The sequence below is a fragment of the Chelonia mydas genome, chromosome 3, assembly GCF_015237465.2.
Source record: "Chelonia mydas isolate rCheMyd1 chromosome 3, rCheMyd1.pri.v2, whole genome shotgun sequence".
Taxonomy (NCBI): Eukaryota; Metazoa; Chordata; order Testudines; family Cheloniidae; genus Chelonia; species Chelonia mydas.
Genome location: NC_057851.1, coordinates 165,886,398 through 165,910,300, shown reverse-complemented (window position 1 = coordinate 165,910,300; position 23,903 = coordinate 165,886,398). Strand labels below are relative to the sequence as shown.

The window sequence follows — 23,903 nt, the reverse complement described above, 5'->3', positions numbered from 1 at the left end:
GTCCAACCCCCTGCTCAAAGCAGGACCAATCCCCAACTAAATCATCCTAGCCAGGGCTTTGTCAAGCCTGACCTTAAAAACTTCAAAAGGAAGGAGATGCTACCACCTCCCTAGGTAACGCATTCCAGTGCTTCACCACCCTCCTAGTGAAAAAGTTTTTCCTAATATCCAACCTAAACCTCCCCCACTGCAACTTGAGACCATTACTCCTTGTTCTGTCATCTGCTACCACTGAGAACAGTCTAGAGCCATCCTCTTTGGAACCCCCTTTCAGGTAGGTGAAAGCAGCTATCAAATCCCCCCTCATTCTTCTCTTCTGCAGACTAAACAATCCCAGTTCCCTCAGCCTCTCCTCGTAAGTCACGTGTTCCAGCCCCCTAATCATTTTTGTTGTCCTCCACTGGATGCTTTCCAAATTTTTCACATCATTCTTGTAGTGTGGGGCCCAAAACTGGACACAGTACTCCAGATGAGGCCTCACCAATGTCGAATAGAGGGGAACGATCACGTCCCTCGATCTGCTGGCAACGCCCCTATTTATACAGCCCAAAATGCCATTGGCCTTCTTGGCAACAAGGACACACTGTTGACAATCGCTCTGACAAACAAGTTTGTTCACATTTATGGGAGATAATGCTGCCCTTTTCTTGTTTTGATGTCACCTGAAAGTGAGAACAGGCGTTCTCATGGCACTGTTGTAGCAACATTGCAAGATGTTTACATGCCAGATGTGCTAAAGATTCATATGTCCCTTCATGCTTCAACCACCATTCCAGGTGACATGCATCCATGCTGATGATGGGTTCTGCTCGATAACAATCCAAAGCAGTGCAGACTGACACATGTTCATTTTATTTATCTGAGCCAGAGGCCACGAGCAAAAGGTTGATTTTCATTTTTGGTGATTTGGGCTCTGTAGTTTCTGCATCAGAATGTTGCTCTTTTAAGACTTCTGAAAGCATGCTCCACACCTCGTCCCGCTCAGATTTTGGAAAGCACTTCAGATTATTAAACCTTGGGTCAGCTGTAGCTATCTTTAGAAATCTCACATTGGTACCGTCTTTGAATTTTGTGAAATCTGCAGTGAAAGTGTTCTTAAAACAAACAACATGTGCTGGGTCATCATCTGAGACTGCTATAACATGAAATATATGGCAGAATGCAGGTAAAACAGAGCAGGGGACATACAATTCTCCCCCAAGGAGTTCTTCCACAAATTTAATTAACGCAGTATTTTTTTTTAACAAGCGTCATCAGCATGGAAGCATGTCCTCTGGAATGGTGGCTGAAGCATGAAGGGGCATACGAATGTTTAGCGTACCTGGTACGTAAATACCTTGCAATGCCAGCTACAAGAGTGCCATGCAAATGCCTGTTCTCACTTTCTGGTGACATTGTAAATAAGAAGAGGGCAGCATTATTGCCTGTAAATGTAAACAAACTTGTTTGTCTTAGCAATTGGCTGAACAAGTAGTAGGACTGAGTGGACTTCTAGGCTCTGAAGTTTTACATTGTTTTGTTTTTGAGTGCAGTTATGTAACAAAAAAAAATCTACATTTGTAAATTGCACTTTCATGACAAAGAGATTGCACTATAGCACTTGTATGAGGTGAACTGAAAAATACTATTTCTTTTGTTTATCATTTTTATAGTGCAAATATTTTAATAAAAAATAATATACACTTAGATTTCAATTACAATACAGAATACAATATATATGAAAATGTAGAAAAACATCCAAATATTTAATAAATTTAAATTGGTATTCTATTAACAGTGCGATTAAAACTGCGATGAATTGCGATTAATTTTTTAATCATGATTAATTTTTTTGAGTTAATCATATGAGTTAACTGCGATTTATAACCCTACTTAAAATCTATATTTTGTAGTTAATAAACTTGTTTTGTCTAAAACCAGTGTGTGGAAATCATAACTTGGGGTAGAAAGCTGTGTATATTCCTCTCCATATTGAGGGAGGGGTAGCTTAGACTGTACAGTTCTCTGTGCAGCGCAAGACGGTATAATTTTGGGTTTACCCTCCAAAGAGGGGTGTGCACTTGAGTAACTGAGCAGTTCCTTAGCTGAGCCTTCCCATGCAGAGCTGATCTCAATATCTGTGTGTAGCTGCAGCTGGGTGTGTCCCCACTGGTATGTGTGATGGAGGGGGCTTGAGGGCCTGTCAGAGCAGTACAGTGTAAAGGGAGCACAGGCGGGCTCAGTGGTACCCCAGTTGCAGGTGGCATCCTGGGGGGAACCAGTCACAGATAGATTCAATAATCTAACTGGTATTTTTCTTCTTTAATTACTATCATCCTAGTGCAATACTTAAAGTAACTGTTTTCATCCTGACTTTTTCAACATTACAATGCTGCTGTTTCTGCCAGTGTAGGATATGGAGCCTAGGTTAATGGCTCAAATCTGGATCAGATACATGAAAAATACAACATAGTTCAGCTGTTAGTCGCCCACACACAATGGGTTTGATGGCCTCAGTCCAGTTCCTACTGAGCAAGTGTCCTCATCACAAACACTGCCATCCCAAATGACACTAACAGCTCCCGTTCTTAGCAGTCTCAGCAGAGAGACCAAAAATTGCGCAAGGATTGAACTACATTTCCACCCCTACAGAGAACCCCTCTAGAAAGGGTTAATGCATAATAGCAGTGCTGCGTAGAGAAGCTTTTATTGTATCTGCCAGTATTACAGACTGTTACTGTACAAACAGTTACTTTAATACGCAACTGAATAAAGGGTTTCAGTCTTGAGGAATGTCAGGCCAGCACCTTTTATAAGCATTACATTTAAAAAAAAAAATTAAGTGCCAACAATTTTCTTCTCACTATCCTTCTCCCTCCCGCCCTCCCCAAGCCAAAAGAAGTAAAGGCTCTAGATGTTAAGTGGTGGAAGAGGTGATGGTCCTATAACTCCAACATAGCTTTTTAAAAAGGAGCCTAATTTCATATTTGCACCATACACCTTTGAACCACTACATCCATTATTAGCTAAATAATAAGAACTCCCCCAAAACAGCATGCGGGCTTACCCATGTGAACAGCGATGCCTTAAAACATGTCAGACCTAAATATGAATTTACATAATCATAGAATCATAGAATATCAGGGTTGGAAGGGACCCCAGAAGGTCATCTAGTCCAACCCCCTGCTCAAAGCAGGACCAAGTCCCAGTTAAATCATCCCAGCCAGGGCTTTGTCAAGCCTGACCTTAAAAACCTGTAAGGAAGGAGATTCTACCACCTCCCTAGGTAACGCATTCCAGTGTTTCACCACCCTCTTAGTGAAAAAGTTTTTCCTAATATCCAATCTAAACCTCCCCCATTGCAACTTGAGACCATTACTCCTCGTTCTGTCATCTGCTACCATTGAGAACAGTCTAGAGCCATCCTCTTTGGAACCCCCTTTCAGGTAGTTGAAAGCAGCTATCAAATCCCCCCTCGTTCTTCTCTTCTGCAGACTAAACAATCCCAGCTCCCTCAGCCTCTCCTCATAAGTCATGTGCTCTAGACCCCTAATCATTTTTGTTGCCCTTCGCTGGACTCTTTCCAATTTATCCACATACTTCTTGTAGTGTGGGGCCCAAAACTGGACACAGTACTCCAGATGAGGCCTCACCAGTGTCGAATAGAGGGGAACGATCACGTCCCTCGATCTGCTCGCTATGCCCCTACTTATACATCCCAAAATGCCATTGGCCTTCTTGGCAACAAGGGCACACTGCTGACTCATATCCAGCTTCTCGTCTACTGTCACCCCTAGGTCCTTTTCCGCAGAACTGCTGCCTAGCCATTCGGTCCCTAGTCTGTAGCGGTGCATTGGATTCTTCCGTCCTAAGTGCAGGACCCTGCACTTATCCTTATTGAACCTCATCAGATTTCTTTTGGCCCAATCCTCCAATTTGTCTAGGTCCTTCTGTATCCTATCCCTCCCCTCCAGCGTATCTACCACTCCTCCCAGTTTAGTATCATCCGCAAATTTGCTGAGAGTGCAATCCACACCATCCTCCAGATCATTTATGAAGATATTGAACAAAACCGGCCCCAGGACCGACCCCTGGGGCACTCCACTTGACACCGGCTGCCAACTAGACATGGAGCCATTGATCACTACCCGTTGAGCCCGACAATCTAGCCAGCTTTCTACCCACCTTATAGTGCATTCATCCAGCCCATACTTCCTTAACTTGCTGACAAGAATGCTGTGGGAGACCGTGTCAAAAGCTTTGCTAAAGTCGAGAAACAATACATCCACTGCTTTCCCTTCATCCACAGAACCAGTAATCTCATCATAAAAGGCGATTAGATTAGTCAGGCATGACCTTCCCTTGGTGAATCCATGCTGACTGTTCCTGATCACTTTCCTCTCCTCTAAGTGCTTCAGGATTGATTCTTTGAGGACCTGCTCCATGATTTTTCCAGGGACTGAGGTGAGGCTGACTGGCCTGTAGTTCCCAGGATCCTCCTTCTTCCCTTTTTTAAAGATGGGCACTACATTAGCCTTTTTCCAGTCATCCGGGACTTCCCCCGTTCGCCACGAGTTTTCAAAGATAATGGCCAAGGGCTCTGCAATCACAGCCGCCAATTCCTTCAGCACTCTCGGATGCAATTCGTCCGGCCCCATGGACTTGTGCATGTCCAGCTTTTCTAAATAGTCCCTAACCACCTCTATCTCTACAGAGGGCTGGCCATCTCTTCCCCATTTTGTGATGCCCAGCACAGCAGTCTGGGAGCTGACCTTGTTAGTGAAAACAGAGGCAAAAAAAGCATTGAGTACATTAGCTTTTTCCACATCCTCTGTCACTAGGTTGCCTCCCTCATTCAGTAAGGGGCCCACACTTTCCTTGGCTTTCTTCTTGTTGCCAACATACCTGAAGAAACCCTTCTTGTTACTCTTGACATCTCTTGCTAGCTGCAGCTCCAGGTGCGATTTGGCCCTCCTGATATCTTTCCTACATGCCCGAGCAATATTTTTGTACTCCTCCCTGGTCATATGTCCAACCTTCCACTTCTTGTAAGCTTCTTTTTTATGTTTAAGATCCGCTAGGCACATAAGCTTAAGTGGTGTTTACTTCAGAGCCGTAAATTGCGCCATATCTTGGGTAAACGTGTTTTTGTGGCTTCCTTGAAACATTTTTTCTAATAGTAATGACAAAAGCAAACCAGGATAAGAAAATGGCAAATGGCATTAAAAGATAAGACTTCAGTGTATGCACCTGTGCCCATTTTTGTTTGCTTGTTTCACTAAAGTGTAAGTTAAACAGAATATATCAACCCCCCAGCTGTATATTTCCTGGCTGTTAGTTGGTGCCACACAATAACACTAAAAAAAACTAAATAGTCGTTTGTAATCAAAGATATTGTTTAGTATATTACATACTGTAATATTAAAACTAATTTTTTATTCAAAAATAGCATAATATTGTAGTGGCAACTACACAAAAGCCAGACACACTTCCCAAGCTTCTCGAATTATGCACCTTGTTACCGATCTGTATTTGAAAAGAAGCAGTATGGTGTACTCATATCTTACAGTGATTAGGAAATACTTTCTATTCCATCAGTAACCAGGGGGAATGTTAAAGACCAACTTTTACTTGCACACAAGAGTATTAAAAGAAACAGTCAAGGAGCTTGCTGAAATATTACAGTTGAATTTTAACAAATATTGGAACTTTAGGGAGGTTCCAGAGGACTGGGGAAAAAAAAACTAACAAGCCAATATTTTAACAGGGTAAATGGGATGACCTGGGTAACTAGAGGCCCTAACTGATCTCAGGCAAAATCATGGAAAGGCTGATATGGAACAGAATCAGTAAAGACTTAAAAGGCTGGCAGTATAACTAATGCCGATCGACAAGGTTTATGGAAAATAGGTCTTGTCAAACAAACTTGAAATCCTTTTTGATGAAATTATAAAATTGTCTGATAAAGGTAACTGTATTGACACAATTTCTTAGATTTCTGTCAGGCATTTGACATAGTCCCACATGACATCCTCATTAAAAAAAACAGCATTATATAAAATCAATGTATCCCATACAAAATGGATTAAAAGCTGGTAGACAGATGAATCGCAAAAAGTAATTGCAAATGAGGAATAATCATCCAAGGAGGATGTTTCCAATGGAGTCCCACAGGGGTCTGTTCTTGGCTCAATGTTTTTCAATGTCTTTATCAATGATCTGGAAGAAAATGTAAAACTATTGCTGGTAAAATTTTCAGATGGTGCAAAAATTGGTGGAGCAGTAAATAATAATGGTACTAGCTAACTAAGTAATGATGAGAAGCCCGTTATACAGACAGACCCAGATCACTTGTTAAAGTGGGCTTGTTTGAACAACATGCATTTTGACATAGCCAAATGCAAGTCACATGTCTAGGAACAAATATAAGGCCTCACTTACAAGATGAGGGGTCGTATCCCGGAATGCAATGACATTGAAAAGGATTTAGGGATAATGATAAATAACTCGCTGAACATGAGTTCCCAATGTGATGCCATTGCTAAGTGGGAGAGCACAGTCCCTGGATATATCCCAGGGAAATATCACGCATCAGTAGGGAGGTGGTTTTAGCTTTTAATACAGTATTTGTGAGACCATTACTGGATAGTGTGTTCAGTTCTGGAGTCCACACTTTAATAAGAATGTTGAAAAATTGGAAAAGGTTCAGAAAAGAGCTACTATAATGATTTGAGGTCTGGAAAATACAGAATCATCGAATCATAGGACTGGAAGAGACCTCAAGAGGTCTTCTAGTCCAGTCGCCTGCATTCATGGAAGGACTAAGTATTATCTAGACCATCCCTGACATGTGTTTGTCTAACCTGCTCTTAAAAATCTCCAGTGATGGAGGTTCCATAACCTCCCTGGTCAATTTATTCCAGTGCTTAACCACCCTGACAGTTAGGAAGTTTTTCCCAATGTTCAATCTAAACCACCCTGTGACACCCTCATATTCACCACTGTCATATAATTAGGATATGTTTTGCACAAAGTATGCCTGTGAGGTATCATTCTAAAAGTCTTGATCTGCTAGACATTAATAACTCATTGGATTGTGTGTGCAATCACCGCATATGGAAGTATAAAATTTGGCTATGTATGCATTACTGAAATATGTCGTGAGGTTGAAAACACCCACAAACAGCCTTTCAGGTACAACAGTAAAAAGGCCAAACAATGTTCATAGCTTACTGAGAAAATGCACACAAGCCCAAGGATTACCCCAGGAACTGTGTACAATAGAAACCTCTCTGAGATAGCACTACACAGTGGGAACTGTTTGACCCAGATCACAGCAAAAGAGCTTTCCAGCAAGTGGAAAGAAGACATAAAGGGGGAAATGACATCATGATGGTACGTCACTTTCCCTACAACAACATACCTGGAAACACCTGAGGAACAAAGACTGAACTGGGGGAAGTGATGGTCCCAGGCTAAAGGAATTTCTAGCCTGTGTATGAAAACCTGGGAAACCCAAGCTGCAAAGCAAAGGCAGCTAGTGCCTTTAGAATCTGACAGCCTGTTTATCACTTGCTCAGTTTGTATTTTTGTTTATTTACCAGGCAATCAGCTTTGATCTGTTTGCTATCACTTATAATCACTTAAAATCTATCTTTTTATAGTTAATAAACTTATTTTATGTTTTAATCCAAACCAGTGTGCATTTGACTAAGGTGTCTGGGGAAAATCTCAGCGTGGTTACCACAAGTGTGCATGGTCCTCTTCACATTGAGGGAGAGACGGATCGGGTATTAAACCCATATGCTGACCAGGTTTGACCAGATACTGACCAGGTTTGCTCTGGGGTCCTAGGCTGGGAGGCTGGTGGTTAGAAAGCCTGCATGTGACTGCAGCTGGGTGTGTCCTTACCTGTGTGAATGCTGGTGAAAGTACAAGTTTGGAGAGCTTTGCAACTTGTCACTGAAGCACAGTGTGAGAGGGAGCCCAGGCTGCTGGGTCAGAGGGCTCAGTGGTACCCCAGTTCCAGGTGGCACCCTGGGGGGAACCCATTACATACCCTTGCTGCAATTTAAGCCTATTGTTTCTTGTCCTATCCTCAGAGGTTAAGGAGAACAATTTTTCTCCCTCCTCCTTGTAACAGCCTTTTATGTACTTGAAAACTGTTATGTCCCCCCTCAGCCTTCTCTCCCCCCTCAGCCTTCTCTTTTCCAGCCTAAACAAACCCATTTTTTTTTTCATTTTCCCTCATAGGTCATGTTTTCTAGACTTTTAATCATTTTTGTTGCTCTTCTCTGGACTTTCTCTAATTTGTCCACATCTTTCCTGAAATGTGGCGCCCACGACTGGACACAATACTCCAGTTGAGGACTAATCAGCACGGTGTCGAGCAGAAGAATTACTAACACCAGAATGATGTTTGCTTTTTTTTGCAACAGGGTTACACTGTTGACTCATACTTAGCTTGTGACCCACTTTGACCCCCAGATCCCTTTCTGCAGTACTCCTTCCTAGGCAGTCATTTCCTATTTAATATGTGTGCACCTGACTGTTCCTTCCTAAGTGGAGTACTTCGCATTGGCCCTTATTGAATTTCATCCTACTTACTTCAGACCATTTCTCCAGTTTGTCCAGATCATTTTGAATTTGAATTCCAAAGCACTTTAAGTCCTCCCAGCATGGTCTCATCCGCAAACTTTATAAGTTTACTCTCTATTATCTAAATCATCAATGAAGATACTGAAGAGAGCTGGACCCAGTTCTGATCCCTTTAGGACCCCACTCAATATGTCCTTCCAGCTTGACGGTGAACCACTGATGATTACTCTCTGGGAATGGTTTTCCACCCAGTTATGCACCAACCTTATAGTAACTCCATCTAGGTTGCATTTACCTAGTTTGTTTATGAGAAGGTCATGTGAGACAGTATCTGTTACTAAAATCAAGATATACCACATCTACCACTTCCCCCCATTCATAAGGCTTATTATCCTGGATCCAAGAAATGTGCCTTATATATGACAGACTTAAGAATCTCAATCTATTTAATTTATCCAAGAGTAGGTTAAGAGGTGACTCGATCACAGAATACCAGTACAGTAACTCCTCGCTTAACGTTGTAGTTATGTTCCTGAAAAATGCGACTTTAAGCAAAATGATGTTAAGTGAATCCAATTTCTCCATAAGAATGAATGTAAATGGGGGTGGGAAGGTTAGGTTCCAGGAAATTTTTTTTCACCAGACAAGTCTATATTATATTTTTATATATAGACTTGTCTATATAATGTAAATGGGGGTTGGGGGGGCGGTTAGGTTCCAGGGAAATTTTTTTCACCAGACAAGTCTATATTATATTTAATAAATATATTTAGTAACAGATATTGTCTCACATGACCTTCTCATAAACAAACTAGGGAAATGCAACCTAGATGGAGTTATTATAAGATTGGTACATAACTGGCTGGAAAACCACACACACACACACAGAGTATAAGTTTTAAACAAACAATTTAATACTGAACACAGCAATGATGATTGTGAAGCTTGGTTGAAGTGGTGAAGTCAGAAGGTGGGATATTTCCCATGGGATGCCTTACTGCTAAATGATGAACTAGAACTCAGCTGAGCCCTCAAGGGTTAACCCATTGTTGCTAATGTACCCTCACACTCTACAAGGCAGCACGAATGGAGGGAGGGGAGACAGCATGGTAGACAGAGACAGAGACACACACCGTGTGTGTGTGTGTGTGTGTGTGTGTGTGTGTGTGTGTGTGTGTGTGTGTGTGTGTGTGTGTGTGTGTGTGTGTGTGTGTGTGTGTGTGTGTGTGTGTGTGTGTGAGATGCACATTGCACCTTTAAGTATGCTGACCCCACTCTTAAATACACTGCCTTGTTAAATTAATCAGCAAGCTGAGACGGCAGCTGCTGCCTGGAAGCTCCCTCCGTCCTGAGCCCTGCCGTGTGTCCCCCCTGCTCTATGGAAGATGGGGTAAGCGGGGTGCAGGAGCAGGGGGCAGGGGGACACCAAGACATTAGCCCCCCTCTCCCCTCCTCCCCCTACAACAAGCAGGAGGCTCTGGAGCAGAGAGCAGGAGCAGCACATGGCAGTGGGGGGAGGGACAACTGAACTGCAGGCAAATTGATAGCTTGCGGGCAGCTGCCGCACAGGGAACTTAGGGTAGCGGGGAGCTGATAGGGGAACTCCTGGTCCACCCTGGTTCCAAACCCCCACCAGCTAGCTCCAAGGGGCTGCTCCTCCTGCAAGCAGTGGACAAAGCAGGCAGCTGTCAAACGACATAAGGGAGCATTGCACAACTTTAAACGAGCATGTTCCCTAATTGATCAGCAATGTAACAATGAAACAATGTTAACCGGGACGACTTTAAGTGAGGAGTTACTGTACCTAGAGGGGAAGAGACTTCTGAGAGCAGAGGGCTCTTTAATCTAGCAGAAGAATGCATAGTGAGATTCAATGATTGGAAGCTAGACAAATTCAGACCAGAAATAAATAGCAAATTTTAGCGGTGAGAGTAATTAACAATTGAAATAACTTACTTAGAGATGTGATTGATTCTAAATCACATGAAGCCTTAAATGAAGACTGGATGATCTCTTTCTGAAAGATATGCTATAGTTCTAATAGCAGTTATGAGCTTCATGCAGTAATTACTGGGTAAAATTTTATGGCCTGTGTTATGCAAGAAGTCAGACTAAATGATAATAATGATCCCTTCTGTCATTAAAACCTACCAGTCAGGAACCAATGAAAGACACTGGAATGGAAAATATGTCATATACAAGATCTGTGAAATATCTGGAACACTGCAAGAAGGTTATCTATAGATTTTAGATTGTAAACTTTCCTGGACAGGGTTTTATTTCAGTCTATGTCTATAAGGCACTAGCACACACTAGGTTGCATAATAATAATGATAATATGGTAGGAAAATCCAACCCAAGATAGCCATGGTATGACACCATGACTCTCCAAAACAAACAGCAATACTCTTGATTCAGGTCTATATATCTAGTCCCTTTTAGTGTGCCAGTAACATGTTATCTAGGCCACAATCTGTCCAGTTGCCTAACTTGGTGCAACTCCATTAATCTGATTCCTCTATAATAAACTATATCATCAAGGAACCTTTTTATTGAAAACGATTTGTCTGATACAATCCACTTGAGGACATCAGGTTTCTTGACACCATTGCTTCCTCCCCTAAGTGAGTGAGTAATATTTAAGGAAACCTGCTGCAAACCGTTAGAAGAGCCAGAACAGTTTGGAATGTTATAAAGAAGGTACAAAGGAAGGTTATCCTGGGTACTGAGTTTGTGAAGTTTTACATTCTATTACTTAGAAAATGCCTTTTAGGCTGTCCATCAAAAGAAAAAAGAAAAACGGATTCTGTGTACACTAATCCCTTGTGGAAATTGTTTTTCTCTCACTGCATTTGGGGCTTTTGTATATCGTCAGATGCCCCAGTAGCTATTCCACAGACTTCATGGGCTATGGCATGCAGAGATCTAATTAAAGAGTATCTCAGAACAGGCATTAAGATAGTTATCTTAACAGAACTCTACAGAGTACAGATGGTCACTGTAACCTAGAAATATCTGTTCTCCTTGAAATGATCTACTCCCCATCAAAAATAATTCAAGGAAATGACAAATTTAAAATTTGCGAGTTATTTTAAAATGTAGAATAAATCTTTCCACTAAAGTCCTGCTTACCAATTAAAGTATTATCCCACGTAGGACACCCTAGCACAATTAGCCATGTTGGTGCTTTGTCAGTCAAACAAGCTCATCAGAATGGATGGTGCTCTATGGTAGTTATTTTTCTGAGGAAGTTTACTTTGAAGAGAATATTGAGACTGTTTTAGTAAAAGAAACAAAACATATTTTGAAATGGTCTTGCTATTTATGTAGGTCCTTCTGTGGACCCCCTCACAAGCCGAGTCCCTCACAAACATTAGTGAATTTACTGCCACAGCATTCCTGTGCTTTAGGGAAGTATCATTATCCCCATTTTACAGATGGGGAACTGAGGCAAGCATGATAAATGTCTTGCTCACTGTCCCACAAGGAATCTATGACTGACTCAGGAATATAATCCAGGTCTCCTGAAACAATGCAGTGCTTTACAACAAGACCATCATTTCCTATGTCAGACTGCATTTGGCCTGCGCAGTGCACTTCACTTTAATGCATAATGCTCTTTATACTAATAAGATTCACACAGTTGTGGCCCTGCCCCATTGGATAGCACGTTTTAGCAGTTAGATTATCTGCTTACTGTGTAGTGGCATTATTTGACTATTTGCACACTGAATTAAGATCCAAATACTTCTCATTTATGTATAATTGCTTCAGATAAATGAATAACCAGAATATTTTATCCATCATCCATTTTTTTAAGACAGCGCTTTGTAAGTGTGGGTAAAAAAACAGGATGACATTTTCACTAGAACATACATAAAATGTAGCTGTGACTTAGCAAGTGTCACTGTAATAAGAAAAACTCATGATGTTCATTACCCCGGCCCATATTTCCAGAGCAGCCTCCCTGCTAACTTATGCCAAACTCCCAAATAAAATCTAAGGAAACATCTACTCTATGAATCATTCAAACTCTAATGCAACATCCATCCATGTGTAAATTCTGTCTTGTCTTGGTCTGTCTGTTTTGGACAGTAGAATTTTTGAGACAGGGACTGTTTTGGTACCATCAATCTGCTGTGCAGCACCATATTCACTTAGAGTGCAAATATTAGAATGTATATAATTAATATTTAGCAAAGAGAGGCTTTGGTAAATCTTGTAATCCTCTTTAGTGCATATTCAGGAGGAAATCCTATGTTTATGCATATGAACAGAGTGTACCAGCCTTCTAATAAGATCTATTTCTTACGGGCTTTTAAATGATTAACACACAGGAAGACAAAATAGGTACATAGCTCCCTCTAGAACTTGTTTTCAGGATGGTACTGGCTATCAGGTGGTGTGGATCAAACAACATATGTAGTCAAAGATGGGAGAACAGGATTGGACCAGATTAACAGGAGTTGGAATGGCTCTCCAGGTTAGAATACAACCTGTCAAATAGACCATAAAATACTTCTTCAATTACTTCTGTGATGGCAGGGGGAGAGACTTAATGGTCGAACATCTCTTTCCATTTCTAATATCTACACTCTCTATGAAGAGACAATTTCCCTCCCCTCCAACATGCCACTTTTGAGGCAAAATAACAATAATAATAATCACAAAGTGTTTTCCTATTTTTTTCCATTTGTGATTCCATAAATCCAGTTCCATATTACCTCCTCACTGCCTTGCTCAGATAAACCAAAATGAGGATTCATTACATTGGAGAGGGCAGAATTTCATGCTTCCCAGTTTCATTGCAGAATGGACTTTTATATCAACTAGCCAGTAATCTATGGTATTTGAAGATTTACGTATGTTAGTTCAAAAGTATACAGTGGAATTCTACACCAAAAGAGGACTAAATGGATTTTTTTATTCCACTGATCTGTTATTCATTTGTATTCAGTCAGATCTGCTTATTTTACTGAATATAATATACTGTATTACTTTTCACTCCTGTTAGCTAAATAGAGCCAACACAATGAAAGGAGAATGAGCTAGATTCTATTCTGACTTGCATGTCAGATAGAATGGTTCATTTAGTTTCAGTTGCAGAATCTTAAGGTTATGGTGATGATGCAAACACCAGAAAGATACCATAGCGAAGTCACTTTTTGGAGTACAAGAACACTTTAAAATAGTTTTGAGTCACCTTCATAATTACTCCCAAACCTTTACAATATATTTGCCCAATTTTCACGTCCACTCTGACTGCTTTGCACTACACCATGAAGCAAAGCAGCTGGAAACCGGGCTTAAAGGACCACAAGGCATAAACTGTTCTAATTTACAGAAGGAACTGGACTGGTCCTGAGCCCCAGAATCTTGGGCCACAAGATGGCTAGAAGTTATCTTTCCCTCTTCCCTACCAAATGCAGCTCAGAAAATTTCAGCCAAATATTTCAACCAAGTTATATACACTGTATGCATACAATAATTACAACAGTGTTTGTAAACCAGCAGGAAGTGTAATCAACTCTTCTAGCTGTACATAAATAAATACAATGTGGCAAAATTCAATCAAGGACATCACTGAAAAATATTTTTTCAACAACAGTGCAAAGAATCTCCATTGCTACACTTGTTCCCCTTATTTTTATTCTTTTTCTGATCACTTATGCAAACAGTGCAAATTACCAGGAAACAATGCAAAAAATATCAGCTTGAGGACTGCAAAACCAAAGTAATCTGTTGAGATAGAGCTTAAGATCTATAACCAGTTCCAATGCATTACGCACCACAGTCATGACATTTAAAACTGACAACACAAACATGCCAAATATATCTTGCACAAATTTTGGTACCAATGTACAACTCTGATCTATATTCAAAGCAGAGCTGTGAACGCATAGATTCTATTCTTCCCAGTGAATTTTAAAAACTATTACTGTGGGGAATGTGCTAACTACACAGGGCAGCAACATTCATAAAGTTGCATCCTTAGGACAATTATTATGCTTGTAGTCTGTTGCTTTATTTAGAAATTTGTGATCCATTCCTTAATGTACTGTAATATACTACTAGTGTATCTTATACTTAACTGAATAGCCAAAATTTCAGTTCTCAGTTCACAGATGCAATACTTGTTAGTTCACATAAAAAGATTCCTAACATTTTTTTAAAAAAATCCTAGTTTTACATACCCTCGAGTCCATTGTGATGGCTGTAGTTTCTTTTCCCCAAAATACTTCGGGATGAATGATTAGAGGTTGCGAGCATTCGTTTCGCAGCTGGGGTTTGAAGGCTTGGCATTGACCGGACTACATTAGGTTTCATTGCAGGATGAATCTCTGTTGGGGTTGAGGGGGGAGGAGATTTAAAATGAAAGATTTACGAACGTTTTATCTACTCATTTTATCTATTAAAAGCACATTTAATTTTCCATGAACTCAAAGTCAATTTCTTCAGGCCTAGAATTTTTCCAAATTTTTACACAATGACTCAGTCTCAAGTCTTTGCTACCATGGCTCTCCCTAACGTGAAACATCTGGGCTGCCTGAGGTAACTACCATGATTGCTTAACTGCGTGTGTTCAGTAGGTAGGGGAAAAGACATCTCAGCAAATTCCTTTGAAGTTTTGTGCTGGACAAAAAAAATCACATTTGACCCTCAGATTAGGGCAAACGAGCTTCTAACATTTACTCAGTTAAAACCCTTATAATATGTTTGAGTGTGTATATTTTATTACAATTGGGTCTAGTAGCAGTTCATATTATTAAAGTTGCCCAATACCTCCCATTATAACCCTGCTTTTAGGTGCTTATAACTTTGCCAAACTTTAGTCATTTGGCCTGAAATTTTCCATGCTGAGTGTCTGCCTCAGGCAGATCTATTCTGAGGGGTGATGGGAGAGGGTTAATTTCAGCCAAAACGGTTCGGCTGTTTCTGAGAGAGAAGCAAAAGAAAATTACATTGTTTTCCCCAGGTTAAAATTCGGATGAACTTTTCTTGAAAAGCTCTATTGCCTTCAGGCTTTGCAACAGTCTTAAAATGTATCCGCGTGGGGGAGGGGGATGGCTAGGTGTCAGGAATGTGCCTTGGTTTCCCCATGAAAATCTGGACACATTTGCCAAGTTAGAAGCCTTTGAAAAACTGCAGTTGACACCTGCTCAGCAGAGACTTATCAGAGTTTGACACATTTTTTGAAGCGTCGGTCCGCACTGAGCATGCTCCTGCTGGGGCTCAGCTGCACTTTCCCTGCAATTACAGCTGCGGGCCAAGGCAGGGCACCTGAACTTAGAGCAGGCAGCCGCTCTCTCCCCTCTGCTCGCAATGACTCCCCCTGCTGCACCCAGACAGGATGGAGGGGGAAGCTTCCTGATCGAAATGAGAAAAGCCAGACTGAGGAGTCAGTGAGGGGAGACAGGTTGAAGGGGATAAGGAGCCTGGAGAGGGAGGGAGGACTGGAGGCTGGCAGGGTGGAGAAAAGGAAACTGGGCCTAGGAGTTGGGATAGGGGGAGCCTGGGACTGGCTGGGCAAGGAGACTGGGATGAGGAGGGAAGACACAGCGTGGAAAAGGAAAACATGAGCTGGAGGGCAGGGCATGACCTGAGCCTGGGAAGGGGGAGAGAGAGATTGGATGAAGAGCTGGGGGTGGGGCGAGGGCTGGCTGGACATAAAGACGGGGACGTGGGAAGAGCTGGGATGTGGGAATGGCTCACAAAGAAGATTGGGACAGGGATTGGGCAAGGACTGACACAGGAACTCCAGGAGGGCGAGACAAGGATTTGCTGGGAAAGGAGACTGGGACTGGGATGAGAAGCCTCAGGAGGGCTGGAGACTGGGACTAGCTGGATGAGGAGCCCGGGTGGTTTAGAGACAGAAGCAGGACAAGGGCAGTTTGGAGCGAATGGTGCAGAAAGAATAATGCTTACGAGGAATGGGCAGCAGGATCTCCCCACTAGAGATACACTCCCAGAGGCAAATTAAGGTTTCCTGGGGCCTTGGGCCAGAAGAACTGGGGTGGGGCCAGAAATGAGGGGTTCAGGGTGTGGGACAGGGCTCTGGGCTGGGAGTTGGAGTGTGTGGGGGGGTGAGGGCTCCAGCTGGGGGTGCGGGCTCTGGGGTGGAGCTGGGGATGAGGGGTTTGGGGAGCAGGAGGCTCTGGGCTGGGGCTGAGGGGTTGGGGTATGGGCTCCAGGAGGCAGTTTGTGTGCACGAGTGGATGCTGAGCTGGGGCAAGGGGTTGGGGCATGGGGCATGGGAGGGGGTTTGGGGTGCAGGTTCTGGGCGGCGCTGACCTCAGGTGCTTCCCGGAAGTGGCCGGCATCTTTCTCTGGCTCCTAGGCGGAGGGGCAGCCACGGGGCTCCGTGTGCTGCTCCCACCTGCAGGTGCCGCCCCTGCAGTTCCCATTGGCTGCAGTTCCCAGCCACTGGGAGCTGCAGAGCTGGCCCTCGGTGTGGTGTCTGTGGGCTGGGTCAGTGTATGAAGCCAGAACCCCCCTGGCCGCCCCTCCACCTAGAAGCCAGAGGGACATGCTGGCTGCTTCCTGGGAGATGTGTGCAGCCAGGTGTGGAGCCTGCCTGCAACGCTGGTGCTGCAGCCAACCAGGCTTTTAGTGGCCCAGTCAGCTGCGCTAACAGGAGCCGCCAAGGTTCCTTTTCGACCCAGCGTTCTGGTCGAAAACCAGACGCCTGGCAATCCTACCCCTGTTCCACCCGGGATCCCCCTCATTCTGCCCCCCACCACTGTGGCCCCCAACCCATTTTCTACTTTCTGCCCCTCCCCACTGATGGGAGATACGCTGTCCCTGTGCCACGCCAGGGCAGCAGTGGGGAGTGAGAGCCCCTCCAGTCCCAGGGCCCCAGCGGGGGTCCGGGTGCTGGGTCTTCCCAGCTACTCCCCGCACCTCTGCTGGGGATGGGGGTGGGGGGAGACGGGTGTTGGGTCTTCCCCCATCCTGCAGCTTCTGCCATGGATGGGTGGGTGAGCTGCTGGAGCTTCCCCTGTTTGGCAACTTCTGCCGGGGATGGGGTGGGTGTGCGCGGGGGCTTCTCCCATCCCGCGGCTTCTGCTGGGGACAGGGGCCTGAAATGAGCCTGAAATGGAGCTTAAGATTCCTGAGTCTCACCATTCCTCTGCTGTCAGCAAATATCTGTGAAACCCTCTGGCAAAGTGTCCCAGCCCCTCTAGTGCTGGTCCAGAGAGGATAGCAACCTATTATTACTATCAATTAATCCATTAGCTCAAGTGGCAGAGGTCTGCGCGATGGATCTAAAGGTTCTAACCCTGCTGATGACCCATGTGGGTGACAATACGATGCCATATGATAGAATTTGTTTTTTCCAGTTTCCTTTTTAAAAACCTAGGAAATTACACACAACAAAAACTATGTGAAAAGAACATTACTCAGGTTATAAAATCAACCACACAAAAGTTAGGAAATGCCAGAATTAAGATTACCTGGAAAATCAATATTGGGTCATATCCTAGGGATCTCATTTAGGTCAGTTGCATAGCAGCACAACACATAACCACTAAGCATGACTCATTTTATATTTCCATTTCAGAGATCAAAAGTAAGGCAAATTAATACTTCAAGCACTTATTAACATTTATACTGTGCTAATGCCTTGAAGCCAACCAGGTTGGATATGGTGCTAGACACTGTATAAACACAGAGGTTCAGATCCTCAAAAGTATTTAGGGTGCCTAATTGTCATTGACTTCAGTGACAGTTAAGTGCCTAATAACTTTGAGGATCTGGGCTATAGTAAATTACAAACCTTACCCTCAAAGGGGTTATATATCTCAGGAAATACTGCTAAGGCAATCAAAATATCAAAAATGAAAATAAATTAGGGACAACATTTTTTAAGTTGACTCAAATTAGGAACCTAAATAATGGCCTAATTTTCAGAGGTACTGAGCATCTGCCACTCCAACTCATCTCTTCTCAACTGCCACAGATACAAATGTTGACCTAGGTCTGCCAAGTGGAAGAGCAGCAATGCACTAATGGGCAATATAAGACACTCAAGTAAGCAAGATTCACTTCAGGGTTTCTGTTCCCTACACACAGTGAAAGCTAAATTGATTGCACAGGAAGTAATCCCAAATCTCTCCAAGGAGGGGCCGATCTTTAATGCGTAGTCCTGCTGTGCAATGCACTCCTCAAGAAGCAGAAAAGGGATAATGGAAAGCCAGGACGCAGAATGAGTGGGTAAGTGGAAGTTCTTTCTACATTCTTTCAAGGAGTGAAGAGAAAAAATGATTTCCTATGAGGCATAACTAAATGTATTCTAGCAAATATTTGATGGAATGGTATGAAAAAAATGAAAAGCAAACCTGTTGCTGAAGCAGACCTCTGAGATACGGCATGGGATGAATTTTAGAAGCAAAACAATATCCTACAGATTGTATAAGGTCAGACTTTAATTTTATTCAAATATGCACAGACAGCAACACTAAAAGCCACCTGCTAGCTACCTTTTGTGGAGCTATTTCATCTGTTGTACTGTTCAGATTTTTAATCAAAATAAACAAATTAGCAAAAGTAAATCAGAGCGAATATTATCATCATTAATCTTTTCATAATAATTTCATCCTTTTCACTCTGCAGGCCCACTTTCAGGGAGATAATACTTCATGGGAATATGCTGTCCTCCATTTTCCCACATAGGCCCAGGTAATTCAACTCAGCATAAGAAACTAGATTGCTTGAGGTTGAATTTGCAGCTATTTAGGGAACAAGCAGCTGTGTTTTTCCCTTGATAAGCATAAGGCCACTACTGAGGGGCAAGAATATATGTTTTGGTACTTTTGAGGCCAAAAGATGTCCAGATTAATAAAGAACATCTGCCCAGGACTCTTCCTAAAAATTCCTATTTGTCAATTTTAGACATCAGTTTATTAATGTGGGAAAAATCCTGAGACCTTTATTATTTATTCTGATAGGTTTCAGAGTGGTAGCCATGTTAGTCTGTATCAGGACTGTGGGTTCTGTGTGTGTAAATTGAGAGTAACACCATTGGCTTCATAGCATTACTTCAGATTTACACTGAGGTAATACTTGGCTCACTTTTTGTTGCTCTGCTTATTCTTAATGCTTATCTCTACTTCCTTGCTCCTCTAAGAATTAGATTGATGTCTTTATATGGAATACTATAGCTCAGAGGGCTTTCCCTATCTCTGTAGTGAATGCATAAATATTTAATTGCCATCAGTGGCCGCTTTTGAAGATGACAGTTTTTGATTTATTAATATTAAGCTAAAAATACTGGAATCGCCTTTATCCCCTTCTCTCCAGTACCCCCTTCTTCCACTTTTTCTTCCTATCAGCTGTGATCCAAACATGTCATAACATGCTGATACAGTCTCTTTTCTGTTTTTGTACTGGATAACATCACATCTTTCTAAGCAGGTTGGTAGGTTAGAAAAAATTGGTAACATCTTAGAATGGAATTTTGAGAAATGCTCAGTATTGGCCTAACTCTGCTCCTTTTCAAGACCAACATCGAGTGCTTTTGAAAATGACACCACTGAGGTATCAGGGGGTAGCCGTGTTAGTCTGTATCCACAAAAACAATGAGGAGTCCTGTGGCACCTTAAAGACTAACCGAATTATTTGGGCATAAGCTTTCGTGGTTAAAAACCCACTTCTTCAGATGCATGGAGTGAAAATTACAGATACAGGCATAAATATACTGACATATGAAGAGAAGGGAGTTACCTTACAAGTGGAGAACCAGTGCTGACAGGGCCAATTCGATCAGGGTGGATGTAGTCCACTCCCAATAATAGAGGAGGAGGTGTCAGTTCCAGGAGAGGCAAAGCTGCTTTTGTAGTCTGTCCCACAACCTGAAGCCCCCCAACCTGAAGCAAATACTCACCAGCAACTACATACCACACCACAGAAACACTAACCCAGGAACCAATCCCTGTAACAAACCCTATTGCCTACTCTGTCCCCATATGTACTCTAGCGACACCATCAGAGGACCCAACCGCATCAGCAACACCATCAGAGGCTCATTCACCTGCACATCTACCAATGTGATATATGCCATCACGTGCCAGCAATGCCGCTCTGCCATATACATTGGCCAAACCAGACAGTCTCTAAGTAAAAGGATAAATGGACACAAATCAGACATCAGGAATGATAACATACAAAAGCCAGTAGGAGAACACTTCAATTTCCCTGGACATTCAATAACAGATTTAAAAGTAGCCGTTCAACAAAAAAACTTCAGAAAACAGATTTCAAAGAGAAACAGCAGAGCTACAATTCATTTGCAAACTTAACACCATTAATTTGGGCTTAAATAGGGACTGGGAGTGGCTGACTCAGTATAAAAGCAATTTTCCCTCTCTTGGTATTGACACATCAATTACTGGGAGTGGACCCCATCCACCATGACTGAACTGGCTTTGTCATCAGTGGTTCTCCACTTGTAAGGTAACTCCCTTCTCTTCATGTGCCAGTATATTTATGCTTGTATCTGTAATTTTCCACTCCGTGCATCTGAAGAAGTGTATTTTTTACCCATGAAAGCTTATGCACAAATAAATCGGTTAGTCTTTAAAGGTGCCACCGGACTCCTTGTTACCACTGAGGTAAAAATTATTTTAAAAAAAAATCAGATTGCCAGATTATTTTTCACATGCTACATATGCCATTTTACACTGATGACTAAAGGCAGTCTAACTAAATATTGCAAACTCAAACCATGACAATAGCACATCTGAGCTTTTAATAATGTATTTTCTTATTCATACTGCTGCCATGTTGTTATGAGTTCCCTTATTGGTGAGTAGGATTTTTAAATACTGTTAAAATATTGACATCTCACTTTACTCACTTTCCTCAAAGGGAAAATACCCACCTAAATACCCAATGATACAAGACAGTGGTTTCCTAGTGCTTTTGATCTTCAGAGGACTTCCAACTATTTCACAATGTCGGTCTGCATCTGAGGATAAAAAAATTTAATTTAATTTTATTAGGCTAGTACACAAATAGTTATGGTACACCTGTACATTTCCTCTGTGTATTCTTAGTATGACATATTACTGACTAAAAGAAAAATACTTTCTTTTTACCTTGTATTCCTCTGATGCACATGTACTAAAGACTAGGATGCAAAGTCAGGACATATGCTCATGTATGTAAACACGAAAAGATAATATTTGTGAGAACCTATTTTTAGTACACCAGGTGGCTACAAAATCTTTTGGAAAATGACCAACTCTGTGCAAATGAAAGCATCATGAAGATGAAAAAGCGATTTTTAAAAAAATGAATAAAAACAACAACAAAAACAGTCCTGGGCATTAACAGACACCTATAATGGTCTAATTAAACAGAAAGCCTCGTTGCATTAGTTTTTTACAGGCTTGTCTGGCTCTGAAATTGTGAATTAACTTCAGTGTGAGAAAGGATCATTATTTAAGATTTGGAACTCGCTAAATACTCTGCCTATGCTACCCCGGTACTATGGTGTTATACATCGTTCTTAGTAAGTAAAATGTAACACTGTAGGTGATTGTTACAAGGATAATCTTAAAAGAAACCTGCTATAACAAGTTCCCAATAATGATATTTATCAACAGAAAAATGTATCTTTCATAAGTAGAAACTATGGGTTAAATCCTGGCCCCAAAGAAGTCAATGGGAATTTTGCCATTGGACTTCAATCCGGCCAGGATTTCATCATTATTATATCACATATTTTTACCTCAGTTTGCACTTTTGAGAAGGTCCTTCAGTTTTATTCATTATATTCTGCATTTTTGTGTACCCTATATCAAAGTCATTAGCTGGGATGTTAAATTTACCTCGTTCCAGACAGAGGACTTCATCCATCAGTCAGAACAGAATCATGCAGGAGGTTTATTAGCTCATAAAAGTACTCATCAGACTGCTCATAACCTACTGTAAGAAGTTTCAGGCAGAGAAAAAAAACAAAGTACTCAGCACAAATATCCCAAGTGTTGCATAATTAGCTGTCACAGGATGAGGAATGGGATTCAAAACTCATCAGCTTTTCGACAAAAGAATCAGTTATGGGGCCAACAGTATATCGGAGACTCTTTTTTATTTCTTTTAAACTTTCTCGAGTCTTGTCATTTAAAATTTGACCAGAATACAGATGAACATTTTTACCATTGACTTGAGTGAATAGAAGCCAAATACATATTTTTTAAAAAAATAGTTGGAAAGACTAATTGGTCTCTTTTCCAGTAGCACTAGGAATATTCATATGATGCTTTCAGTGTGCTTCACGTAAAGGTATATCGTATAGTGCAAAAGTAGGCTAATTTCTGCATACTTTGCACATCCCAAACTCCCACTGCTTCTTACACAAATATATATTATATGCAGGTACATACACCAACACACACACTATATATCTACACATACATGTGTGTGATCCAATCTGCTAAAAATAGGGATTTGAGCATCTGACTCCAAAATTCAAACATTTATGCAGTCTCTACTTTGCCTCTGCCTCGTGTCTAGTTTTTAAATAAAGAATTCCTTCCTATTCATTTTATCCTAGCACAAAATGATAAACACACATAAACAGCCTTGTGGTCAGGGGTACCATAGGGGTCAATTTATATTTGAGAAAAAAAAAAAAACGTGAAATTGCACCTTCCATGCAAATTCCATGCAATCCTATGAAAAATTCACATGGCGCTTTGCCAGGAGAACAACATTTGTTTTCAAACTTTGATTTTTCATAAAGGTAAGTTCAGAACTATTTTTAAACAAATAGGCTGTAAAATCTTCATAATTGTTAAAGTATCTTGAGCAGCATACATGGAGAAATGAAATGATTATATTCTCTGTGCTCCTACTGCAAGCTTCATTAGACAGCTGATATCTGGGAAGCTCAAAGGCTCGAGATCTCAAATACTCTAAAAGCCAAGAACACAGAGTACTTTCTGTTAAACTACAAATGCTCTTCTCAGTGAAAAAATGCAATAGGACTAACTCAGCGAACATTATGAAGTAACTTAAAACTGTTAAACTGGAGATATTTTAAATGAGAGAAGAGAAAGAGGTTTATTGACTCCCTTAGTAGGATAAACACAGTAGATATTTTTACAGCTACTTTGGGGAGGGGAAGCAGCCACTGTGAAGTAATTGTGAGACAAACTTTGCATTGTCTGTAAAATGTCACTGAATCGGGGTAAGGAAGCCGTGTGCCAGACTGTGGACGTGGGTCTGAAACACAGCCCAACTACAGTCCTGCTGTCATACTGCTTGACCACCACAGAGAGGCAGCGGCTGCAGGAGAACAGCCTTTTCCTAAGACAGTCAAA

At 41.7% G+C, this 23,903-nt stretch overlaps 1 protein-coding gene across 3 annotated transcripts in view; it reads right to left on the bottom strand.

The window, feature by feature from the left end:
* MTA3 (metastasis associated 1 family member 3) overlaps positions 1-23,903 on the bottom strand; it is a 198,041-nt gene that overhangs the window by 4,074 nt on the left and 170,064 nt on the right. For all 3 annotated transcript variants that reach the window (XM_037895816.2, XM_043543757.1, XM_043543758.1), the window contains 2 exons: positions 21,458-21,544; positions 14,772-14,918 (listed from right to left, as the gene is read on the bottom strand). In XM_037895816.2, the coding sequence (XP_037751744.1) occupies positions 14,772-14,918; positions 21,458-21,544 (234 nt within the window). The remainder of the gene's footprint in view (positions 1-14,771; positions 14,919-21,457; positions 21,545-23,903) is intronic.